The 11,545-nt window shown below is 42.1% G+C and overlaps 1 protein-coding gene across 1 annotated transcript; it reads right to left on the bottom strand.

Moving 5' to 3' along the window:
- Positions 1-554: 554 nt before the first annotated feature.
- Positions 555-11,527, bottom strand: zgc:113229 (uncharacterized protein LOC550612 homolog). Its single transcript, XM_061900076.1, has 6 exons — positions 10,458-11,527; positions 10,266-10,393; positions 6,279-6,690; positions 6,118-6,211; positions 5,849-6,036; positions 555-4,430 (listed from the first exon to the last, which is right to left on the bottom strand). The coding sequence occupies exons 1-6, from the start codon at positions 11,139-11,141 to the stop codon at positions 4,233-4,235; spliced, it is 1,704 nt and encodes a 567-aa protein (XP_061756060.1). The 5' UTR covers positions 11,142-11,527; the 3' UTR covers positions 555-4,232.
- Between the last annotated feature and the right edge of the window lie 18 nt (positions 11,528-11,545).

Raw genomic sequence — 11,545 nt, 5'->3', positions numbered from 1 at the left:
ATTGGATTTTAACCTATTTAAAACATGTCATTAAAATTCTAAAATTAATCTTAATCAGGAAAAATTACTAATGATGTTCCATAAATTATTTTTTTTTTAAATTTCAAAAACATTCGAATTAGCTCGTTTTTCTCTTCATTTTTTGGGGTTGAATTTTGAATTTTAAAGAGTCGAAATTGAAGATAAACTATGTTTCAAAATTAAATTTTCATTTTTTTCGTGTTTTCTCCTCTTTTAGTGTTTTTTTCATAATTTATTCTCTACAAAAAACCTTCCGTAAAAGGAAAAAAAATGTAAGACGGAATGACAGACAGAAATACCCATTTATATATATATAGATTTATTTATTAAAGGTAAATTGAGCAAATTGGCTATTTCTGGCAATTTTTTTTAAGTGTGTATCAAACTGGTAGCCCTTTGCATTAATCAGTACCCAAGAAGTAGCTCTTGGTTTCAAAAACGTTGGTGACCCCTGCTGTAGTGTCTAAAGATCCACATCCCCAATAATCATACAGAAAAAAAAAACATTTATAACAAATTTTAGTAGACAAATGTTCATATTTATTTGATGTTTTTAATTCTTTATTTTTTTAATAATGACAAGTGACTCTGACCACATGGATTGTTTCAAGTCCAGAGGGGACACTGATGCCAACACTCCAGTCTAAAATGAAGAAACACTTTTAGAGTGGAATAAAAACATATTTACAAATCATTAGATATCACACCTGTGTGAAGCAGAGGTGTCCAAACCTTTTCCACATGCGGGGGCCCATTTTTATTTTTTTCATTTTCAAAAACCGATACTATTCTAAGTATGAAATGAGATGTTCTTATTTAAACGGGGATAGCAGGTCCATTCTATGTGTCATACATGATCATTTTGCCATATTGCCATATTTTTGCTGAAAGGATTTAGTAGAGAACATCCACCATAAAGTTGGCAACTTTTGGTCGCTAATAAAAAAAGCCTTGCATGTACCGGAAGTAGCAGACAATGTGCGTGTGACGTCACGGGTTGTGGAGCTCCTCACATCTGAACATTGTTTACAATCATGGCCACCAGCAGCGAGAGCGATTCGGACCGAGAACGCGCCGATTTCCCCATTAATTTGAGCGAGGATGAAAGATTTGTGGATGAGGAAAGTTAGAGTGAAGGACTAGACAAGGGCAGTGGGAGCGATTCAGATTGTTATTAGACACATTTACTAGGATAATTCTGGAAAATCCCTTATCTGCTTATTGTGTTACTAATGTTTTAGTGAGATTATATGGTCGTACCTGAAAGTCGGAGGGGTGTGGCCACGGCTGTGATGACCCCCAGTGTTTTCGATAGAAGCCACGTTTCTTGACGAGGCAAGGCATCCGGGCTGAGATTTTTTTTTTCCCCCTCCTCCACGGTGTAAGCATCTGACGGTCGGGGGCGGCCGGTTGGAGGAGGCAAGACGCAAGCTCTCCGCTCATAACTACGATAAGCGCCGACTTAATACCACCATTTTCTCACCGAAACTTGCCGGTTGACATGTTATAGGGAACCATGTTCGCTTGACCGCGCTGATCCATAGCAAAGTTTCACTGTCTTCTTTCGGGAATGTAAACAAGGAAACACCGGCTGTGTTTGTGTTGCTAAAGGCGGCCGCAATACACCGCTTCCCACCTACATCTTTCTTCTTTGACGTCTCCATTATTAATTGAACAAATTGCAAAAGATTCAGCAACACAGATGTCCAGAATACTGTGGAATTATGCGATGAAAAGAGACGACTTATAGCTGTGAACGGTGCTGGAACAAAAAGTCCTCTACAATTCATGCGTCATCATACATTTCATGTGTTGAATTTGTTAATATTTCATCATTGATATATAAACTATCAGACTGCGTGGTCGCTAGTAGTGACTTTCAGTAGGCCTTTAAAATAAACTCTGACCTACTGTAAGGTTTTTGGGATCTATTAGGCCCCACTCCCGCTCATAAAAGTGTCAAAAATAGGTCATATATATATATACAGTGCAGGCCAAAAGTTTGGACACCCTCTCATTTAATGCGGTTTCTTTATTTTCATGACTATTTACATTGTAGATTGTGACATCAAAACTATGAATGAACACATGTGGAGTTATGTACTTAACCAAAAAAAGGTGAAATAACTGAAAACATGTTTTATATTCTAGTTTCTTCAAAATAGCCACCCTTTGCTCTGATTACTGCTTTGCACACGCTTGGCATTCTCTCCATGAGCTTCAAGCACACCTGTGAAGTGAAAACTGTGAGAATTTGATATTTTTAAGTGTTTTTTTTTTTTATCTCCTTATTTCATACCGTACCATACCATACCAACTTTATTTATAAAGCCCTTTAAAAACAACCACAGTTGAAGAACACCACAAAGAAATAAAAGCAAAGGACAGACTCAAAAATAACATTTAAGAGAGAAGTATATTAAACATTTAAAAAGCAAACACAAATTTTTAAATTAATAAATAAAAGTATTATTAGGCCCCGAATGTCCCTTTGGGACAAAGGACCCTTTTGTATTTCTAAGGTTTTATTATTATTATACCGCCGCTTCTTTGAGCTGTAATTTGACCCCCTTGACATGCTTCAAAACTCACTAAATTTAACACACATCAGGACTGGCGAAAATTGCGATCTAATCAAAAAACCAAAACTCAAAATGGCGCTCTAACACCCCCTACGAAAAAACACAGACAAAACTGCTTGTTACTTCCGCTAGGAATGTCGTATAGACATGAAACAAAAACTTCTATGTAGGTCTGACTTAGACCTAGATTTCATGCACTGACCTCCTTCAGCAAAAATCAACAGGAAGTTGGCAAAAACCCCTTCAAAACAAAAGTTTTGTAAAAACTTGTCACATTTTTTTCAAACATTATCTCCTCTGAGTGCGTTTTTTTGTGTCGGCTTCAAACTCGCACAAGAGAGAGATTGAACCCTTCTGATTAAAAGTTGCGCAAAGAGTTTTAATAACTGCTCCGGTTTTGATTTTACGAGCATTCAAAGAACTGCTGCGCTGATGCTGCTACACTGCTGCCGTCTCAAGATTGGTCGCTTAATAGCAGGAAGCACCAGCGTGACCACACAATGCAGAGAAGGTAGGTACAGTGCAGGTAAAGATATGTTGACTAGGTGAAACAAGGAGGCACCAGTTTGACACCAGGATACAGAGAAGGTAGGTAAAGTGCAGGTAAAGATATGTTGTCTGGGTAATGGCAGGAAGCACCAGCATGTATGGGTAACAGAAAGAAGCACCAGTGTGACCCCAGGATGCAAGGAACGTAGGTAACGTGCAGGTAAACATATGTTAATGGGTAAAGGCAGGAAACACCACTTGGGGACAGCGTGGCGAAGTTGGTAGCGTGGCTGTACCAGCAATCTGAGGATTACTGGTTCAATCCCCACCTTCTACCTTCCTAGTCACGTCCTTTCTGGCCGAGAGGGGCTGTTTCCGCTCTACATGTGCTGACTCTTTTTGTTTGGATTCAGACCTCTTCTTGCTGATGCTATTATCGCATTGTAAGGGCTGGTCTCCTAAAGCTTTAGTAAAACTTGGCCAAGTACTAGTCTTTCCTTTTTACACCAAATATATGTCATCCGAAAGAATTTGGGATTGACCAGTATGGTTTGATTCCCTGAGAGGAAGACTGGTCGCCTGCAACAAAACCATTTCAGGTGACTGCCTCTTGAAGCTCATGGAGAGAATGCCAAGCGTGTGCAAAGCAGTATTCAGAGCAACGGGTGGCTATTTTGAAGAAACTAGAATATAAAACGTGTTTTCACCTTTTTGTTAAGTACATAACTCCACATGTGTTCATTCATAGTTCTGATGTGACAATCTACAAAGTAAATACCGGTAGTCACGAAAATAAAGACAACACATTGAATGAGAAGGTGTGTCCAAACTATGCCGATTTTACTTTCAGCTTATGATCTATCTGTCTGGTGTAAGTTTTTATTACTTTTTTAGTAATGACAGTTTTTAAGTAATAAACTGTGTTATTAGCGTCAATATTGCAACATTTCATCGTTACATTACACCTGTTTGCGCTTCTATTCCACTGGTTATGGTTTTTTTCGAGTATTTTTGAATTATGTTGCGGGCCATTAAAAAATTAGCTGTGGGTTGTCCTCGGCCCCCGGACTGCGCTTGGAACACCCACTGTTGTAGTGAAAATATATGTTGTGAAGAAGACAGGTTTCATTGGCACGGAACCTATCTGTGCTTCCTCCCGCTGTTCCTCCTCTTCAGGGCCAGCATCCAGGCGGGAAGAGCAGACCACCGCCCCGTGACAGAACCTCCGTCTGTGTCACAGTCCTCCTCTGAATCGACTGAATGCAGAGTCACTTCCACCGGCGGTATCTCCTCCACTTTCTCCGCAAAATGAACCCGCCGATTGGGCTCGACTCGTCTCTGACGGGAAGACATGGCCAAGAAAGAGGTTTTAAAAAGATGAGCTCCAGTCTGTCCCCTACATGAAACTGAAGGCAGAACCTACTAAATAATATGTGGAGAAACAGAACAGTAAATGTGGAAATCTCCATAGATATTCCTCAGAGTTCTGCTACAAACAAGTGGATCTTTCGTCGTAAGACCACCCGTGGGGTACCTAGTGTCCAAAAGACCCAGATTGGTAACCCCATGATGTGACAGACATGTTGTCATCAGCATACAGGTTTTCAAAATCCCCATATGTTCTTATTTATATCCAGGTTCCAGTTCAGTGAAAACTGGTGTCAGAATTTCGATGTTTGGTTGAAAACCCACCTGTGAGGTGCCCAGTGAATCAGGAACCCCAGACAGGCAACCCCTCTGCGAGAAACAGAACAGTAAATGTGGAAGCCTCCGCACAAGTTCCTCAGAGTTCAGCGACAAACAAGTGGATCTTTGGTCAAAAGATCACCCATGGGATACCCAGTGTCCAAAAGACCTAGATTGGTAACCCCATGATGTGACAGACATGTTGTCATCAGCATACAGGTTTTTAAACCCCCATAAGATCTTATTTATATCCAAGTTCCAGTTCAGTGAAAAATGGTGATCTTTGGTCAAAAGACCGCCTGTGGGGTGCCGAAGGAATCAGGATACCGCAGACAGGTAACCCCTCTGCAAGTTGACAACCATGTCATCATCTTACAGGTTTTTCAGTCCCCATATGCCCTGTTTCGTGTACAGGTTCCAGTGACAAAAGGTGTCAGAAGTGGGATGGTTAGTTGTAAGGATGTCGGTAGTGTCTAGGGAAATGTACCATACGGTAAAACTCCCTGCCATTCATTGATGGACGTGATGTGCTTCTTCATGCAATATGGGGCTCTACACAAGGCGCATGGTCTGTGTATAGGGAGGGGCCCGTCTGACCCTGGGACAGGTAGCCCATGTCCAATAGACTATATAAATGGGTGATGCACTCGAAGGATTGGAAAGTACCACTGGGGGTGTAATAGTACACACTGCTGCCTTTCATGGCAGAGAGCGTGGGTTTGGTTCCTGATCCGTGCTGCGTCAGGAAGAGCATCTGGCACAAAAAGTAAGCATTGATGCGACCCCTGAAAGGCTGAAACTGAAAATACTCGCATGATTGAAATGGGTAAACTCAGGTAATCCCAGTTCAGGGGTTCAGTAGCAAATGATGACAGAAGTGGGATGTGTATCAGTGAAGTATCGTTAGATCTCTAGAAAGATTGGAATAGGGCACCTGTTTGGTACAATGGCCCGTCTTCAGAAAGTTCAAAAATATATCAGCCTGACAGTCATGTCCAAAATTTTTTTTGGTCATGGTGTCAGAAGGTAGATCCTTGATCACTGCCTCCCATACTTTCAAAAACACTTACCCTTTTGCTTTCCTGTGCGTAATCGGAATTCAGGAATCCGGAGTTTTTGAGGACTCCTCGTGTTGGTGGAGGAGCACTGGGATAAAAAGGGGACGGAACAGAGGCTCCATTTTGCCTGAAGAAGGGTGACAGGGGATGCTCCTCTGAGTCATCCATTGCATCGCTGCTAGGGGTAGACATGATGGTCCCTGGAACGAAAGACATGTCCACATATTAGCGAAATCCATCACCCTTGTCTTTATTCAAGTGCTAATGACCATTCCATCCACCTTGTGTCCAGTCCACTTGAGTCACTGCTAAGTGATAGTGTCTCTTTCTGCTGAACCTGCTGATTGGCGATAAGTCTTCCAGAATGTCTGGACGCTGTTAACAACAACAGATTATAAAAACAAAATGTTATTGATGACTTGTGTTCATGTTGGTAGCTAACCTCCACATCGTAAGTCCTGGGTTGCAACCGTCCACTCTCTTCCAGCTGTTCCTGTGATTGGCTTTGTCCTTGTTCCATTGGTTGTGGGTGGTAATCCTCACTGTGACCTGTGTGGTTCTGTGTTTCTGTAATGTTCCCACTTGCATGGGAGTTATAGACAGGCAATGACTCGCTATCCCTGAAGCTCCACTGCCCGTCCGAACCTCCAGGTTGGAGCGGAACAAAGGCGGGTCGACCATTATTATTAGACGTTGTTGTTGCACTGAGGCCGCTGAGAGTCTCCTCTGGTGGCCTCTGATTCGCTGAGGGGGCTGAGAGGGAGGGGTTCAGGAACTTGGCCCACTCTTGACCTGAGACGATCTCCTCGAGTAAGCTGACAGAGCTAAAACCACACTGTAGGTCCTCACCCGATCTGAAACGGGAAAGAAACTGACATTGAGTGCATGCAAACAACTCTGTCCAGAAACTTGGAATGATGGCCACATGAAGCAATTTTTGATATAGTTAAAGGAACTTTAATGACGAATGTACTATATACTATGTACTATATACTGTACTATATTCCAAAACCCAGTACACCCCTCACATTTCAGCAAGCATTTTTATTACAGTTGACGGGGATAGATATCTACATATATCCATATTTAAAAGTTATTTCTTTCTATAGTCATATTTGAAATAGCTAGTGGTTTCCATTTGTACTCTTTCTATTTTTTCTGCATCTCATGTCCATGGTACACTGCAAGTTAACCTTGGCTTTAGGAATGTGAGGAGGAGAGATACTCCTATTTCTTATCTCATCCTGTCTCAGGCTAAGTAGAACAATAGACATGTGTATTCGCTCTGAAATGGGGGCTATTGGCATATTGAAAAAGACAACACTTCCGTAATGTTTTCAGATCAACTTGGCGATGCGATTTGAATGTGTTGTTTTTAGGTTGGTCTCTCCAAAGCTTTGGAATAAATTGCAAAATACCTATTCCGTTCTGGGTGATCATTTAAGCTCAGTTTATGTGCCATCAAAAGAATTTGGGATTGACCAGTAATTTAAATTCCCTTTGAGGAACATCTGGTCCAAACGCAACACAGTATATTGCAAAGCCTTTTCTTGGTTGAACTCCTATCAGTGCATTAACCAGAACAATGTGACCTTTGAGTATGTTAAGGTAACGTGCAGATTTCCACAGGGTTCGGTTCTTGGCCCTGCACTCTTCAGCATTTTTACGCAGCCGCTAGGTGACATCATACGTAAATACGGTTTTAGCTTTCACTGTTATGCTGATGACACCCAACTCTACATGCCCCTCAAGGTGACCAACACACCAGATTGTAGTCACCTGGAGGGGTGTCTAAATGAAATTAAACAATGGATGTCTAGCAACTTAAATCGTCGGTAGGATTAGCACTGCCTAACTTTAGGTTTTACAACTGGGCAAACAACATTAGAATTCTTAAATATTGGCTGCGGTATGAAGCATTTGATCCTCTTCGTTATGGCTGGTTACGGATGCTAACTCAACTAAACCGGTATGTCTTAGGGCTCTGGTTCACTCGCGCATCCACTCATCTTCTTCTGCTTTTACGAAAAATCCAATCGTAAAAACCTCATTCAGAAGCGCTGTTTGGGCTTACAGACTATTTCTAGTCTTGCACCCATCACTGCTAACCATGCTTTCCTTCCCTCTCTTGTCGATAGTGCCTTTTTAAGATGGTCAAGTCTGGGGGTGAACAACATTAAAGATTTATACATTGACCACATTTTTGCCACTATCCAGCAACCTTCTGACAAATCTGTACTCCCTATTCAATATACTTTTGTACAAACCCCGTTTCCATATGAGTTGGGAAATTGTGTTAGATGTAAATATAAATGGAATACAATGATTTGCAAATCCTTTCCAACCCATATTCAGTTGAATATGCTACAAAGACAACATATTTGATGTTCAAACTGATAAACATTTCTTTTTTGCAAATAATCATTAACTTTAGAATTTGATGCCAGTAACACGTGACAAAGAAGTTGGGAAAGGTGGCAATAAATACTGATAAAGTTGAGGAATGCTCATCAAACACTTATATGGAACATCCCACAGGTGTGCAGGCTAATTGGGAACAGGTGGGTGCTATGATTGGGTCAATATCCCTTGGGTGCCATGAAATGCTAAGTAATTCAAAAACAAGGATGGGGTGAGGGTCACCACTTTGTAAGCAAATTATCGAACAGTTTTAGAACAACATTTCTCAACGAGCTATTGCATGGAATTTAGGGATTTTACCATCTACGGTCTGTAAAATCTTAGAAAAGCTCAGAGAATCTGGAGAAATCACTGCACGTAAGCGATGATATTACGGACGATTAATCCCTCAGGCGGTACTGCATCGAAAGCTGACATCAGTGTGGAAAGGATATCACCACATGGGCTCAGGAACACTTCATAAAACCACTGTCAGTAACTAAAGTTGGTCGCTACATCTGTAAGTGCAAGTTAAAACTCTACTATGCAAAGCCAAACCCATTTATCAACATTATCCTGAAACGCCGCCGGCTTCGCTGGGCCCGAGCTCATCTAAGATGGACTGATGCAAAGTGGAGAGGTGTTCTGTGGTCTGACGAGTCCACATTTCAAATTATATTTGGAAACAGAGGACGTGATGTCTTCCAGAACAAAGAGGAAAATAACCATTTGGATTGTTATAGGCGCAAAGTTCAAAAGCCAGCATCTGTGATGGTAAGGGGGTGCATTAGTGCCCAAGGCATGGGTAACTTACACATCTGTGAAGGCACCATTAATGCTGAAAGGTCCATACGGGTTTTGGAGCAACATATGTTGTCATCCAAGCAACGTTTTCATGGACGCCCTTGCTTATTTCAGCAAGACAAGTGTTACAACAGCGTGGCTTCGTAAAAAAAAGAGTGCGGGTACTTTCCTGGCCTTCCTGCAGTCCAGACCTGTCTCCCATGGAAAATGTGTGGCGCATTATGAAGCGTAAAATACGACAACGGAGACCCCGGACTGTTGAACGACTGAAGCTCTACATAAAACAAGAATGGGAAAGAATTCCACTTTCAAAGCTTCAACAATTAGTTTCCTCAGTTCCCAAACGTTTATTGAGTGTTGTTAAAAGAAAAGGTGATGTAACACAGTGGTGAACATGCCCTTTCCAAACTACTTTGGCACATGTTGCAGCCATTAAATTCTAAGTCAATTATAAGTTTTTGAGTTTCAACATCAAATATCTTGTGTTTGTAGTGCATTCAACTGAATATGGGTTGAAACGGATTTGCAAATCATTGTATTCTGTTTATATTGACATCTAACACAATTTCCCAACTTATATGGAAACGGGGTTTGTACACTGCCAAGTTTTACACAGCACAGATACTAAGCAACGACACATTATTTGCAGATTATAATTATTGATTTGCAAAAAATGTTTTTTGGACCATTTGGGCGAAGTTTCATAATTTCCCACGGCCCACCAGACAAGATCACTAGTGTGCCGCAAGTTCAATTCAGAAAACTTGTGAGAGACTCACATTTTTGCAACCCAATCGAGTGCTGTCAAAGAGATGATCTTTGACTAGCTTTTTTCACAGACCTTGATTAAAAACAGCAGAACACTCCAGTAATTCTCACAAAATAAATAAACGCTGGTTCTCAGGAATGGACCAAATAAGACTTAATAGTGAAAGGATAAGTCCTGCACCCTGGTTGTTAGCTTTCTGGAATAATGGCCCCCCTACATCGTTTTAGTTGAATATCCTTGCTCTGGGACCTTGGGGCTCCTATGCATGAATAAGTAAAGCCTCGTAAAGTCATAATAAGCATTTGACGGCCAGCTGGTTGACAGGGTTTGTCAGTGACGGATGTGTGAAACAGCCTTGGAAACATCTTACATATTATATTTTTCTTGAGGGTTTGCAAGTTGGACCAATCTTTGTGTGTTATACAGTTTCAGCTCATTTGGACGATCACTAATTACCTGATAAACGTGTCAAGATCGTCGTCCTGTGATCGTGTAACCGGGCTTTCACTGCTGCCTGGGCTAGGGAGGCTCTTTCCTGCGTCCTGATTCGGTGGTGTAATGTCCAGGTGGTTTGATGGCAAACTCTGGGGATGACAAAGATTTAGTCCTAAGAACTCTCGCTTTATGTAACACAGATGTAGGACTCACTAGGTCTTTTGCCTCGTCCTTTCCCTTCTTAGAACTGGACTTCTCCTTCCATTTCTCCTTGATTTTCTCAGTCCACCGCCTGGCTTTGCTTTGAGACGATCGTTGTTGCTGTCTTGCGGTCAGGCTAACGCCTTTTTTGGGCATCATTGGCATGTCTCTCGATTTAGACAAACTGGCATACCCTCCATTTACGGTGTGAAAGGTTTTATTCCCTTGACTGTCTGCGGTAAAACCTGTGCTCTGCCATGACCAGTCATAAGTGTTGTGTTTTAACGCTTGGTCCTGTTCAGTGGTTGTGTCCTTACGTCCACTTAGGCTGTCCCATGGGGCCTGGACGTCATTAAATATCCGTGTCTCACTCTCCAGCATGTTTGCACCCATGTTGTCTTTCTGTAAAGGTAGGGGACAGTGACCTTGTTGGAAGCTATCAACCGAATGCAGACTCTCTCCGTCTTTGTGGCTGAGACTGCTATCCACAGACGATACACCAAATCTTTCAGTCCGGACACCAAATTCATACACGTGGTTGCTTTGGACGGCTCCCGCTCCATCCGCCGGCCTTTCCTTTCCGTGCTGGAGCTTCAGTCGCTCCAACATAGACTGCAGCAAGGCCTGACTGTCCGCTGAATTGCTCGACTGAGACATCAGGCACCAAGGCGAGATTTCAGGTGATGACAGTGGCATGGGAGAGACAACCCAAAACGGTCGTTTACCGAATGTTACGGAAAGCTGATGTCAGCGCATAGCAACAGAAAGGTGTGTGTGAATCATGTCTGCCATTGATCAGACATCGGCTGACGGAAACAAACAAGGAATGGTTGTAATCCTCTTTGGACATGATCCAGTTCGTTGCCATGATCCCCTCAACAAAGAAGAGTCTTATGGTAGTAATTCCACATGTTTCCGCAAGCTTCTCCTCAAACGTTCCTCGACGCAATCTCGCACTTTTTCTGACATAATCCTCAAAACCAAAGAACCAGCTTCCCGAGATTCCTCATTACTTCTTGTCCCGTGTCCACAAAGTCTACCCGAGCAGACGTTAATGTCAGCGGTGATGGGTGGAGACTTTCAGGGTTTTGGAACACCGA

Source organism: Nerophis ophidion, linkage group LG05 (assembly GCF_033978795.1).
Source record: "Nerophis ophidion isolate RoL-2023_Sa linkage group LG05, RoL_Noph_v1.0, whole genome shotgun sequence".
Classification (NCBI taxonomy): domain Eukaryota; kingdom Metazoa; phylum Chordata; class Actinopteri; order Syngnathiformes; family Syngnathidae; genus Nerophis; species Nerophis ophidion.
Note: the sequence above shows the minus strand (reverse complement) of the source record. Positions and strands in the feature narration are given on the sequence as shown.

Excerpts from the sequence above, each read along its gene's own strand:
- zgc:113229 (XM_061900076.1), bottom strand. The coding sequence starts at position 11,141 with ATGCCACTGTCATCACCTGAAATCTCGCCTTGGTGCCTGATGTCTCAG. Across the intron at positions 6,691-10,265 it reads GATCTTGACACGTTTATCAG|ATCGGGTGAGGACCTACAGT; the intron begins GTAATTAGTGAT and ends TTCCCGTTTCAG. Across the intron at positions 4,431-5,848 it reads ACGCACAGGAAAGCAAAAGG|AGACGAGTCGAGCCCAATCG; the intron begins GTAAGTGTTTTT and ends TCTTCCCGTCAG.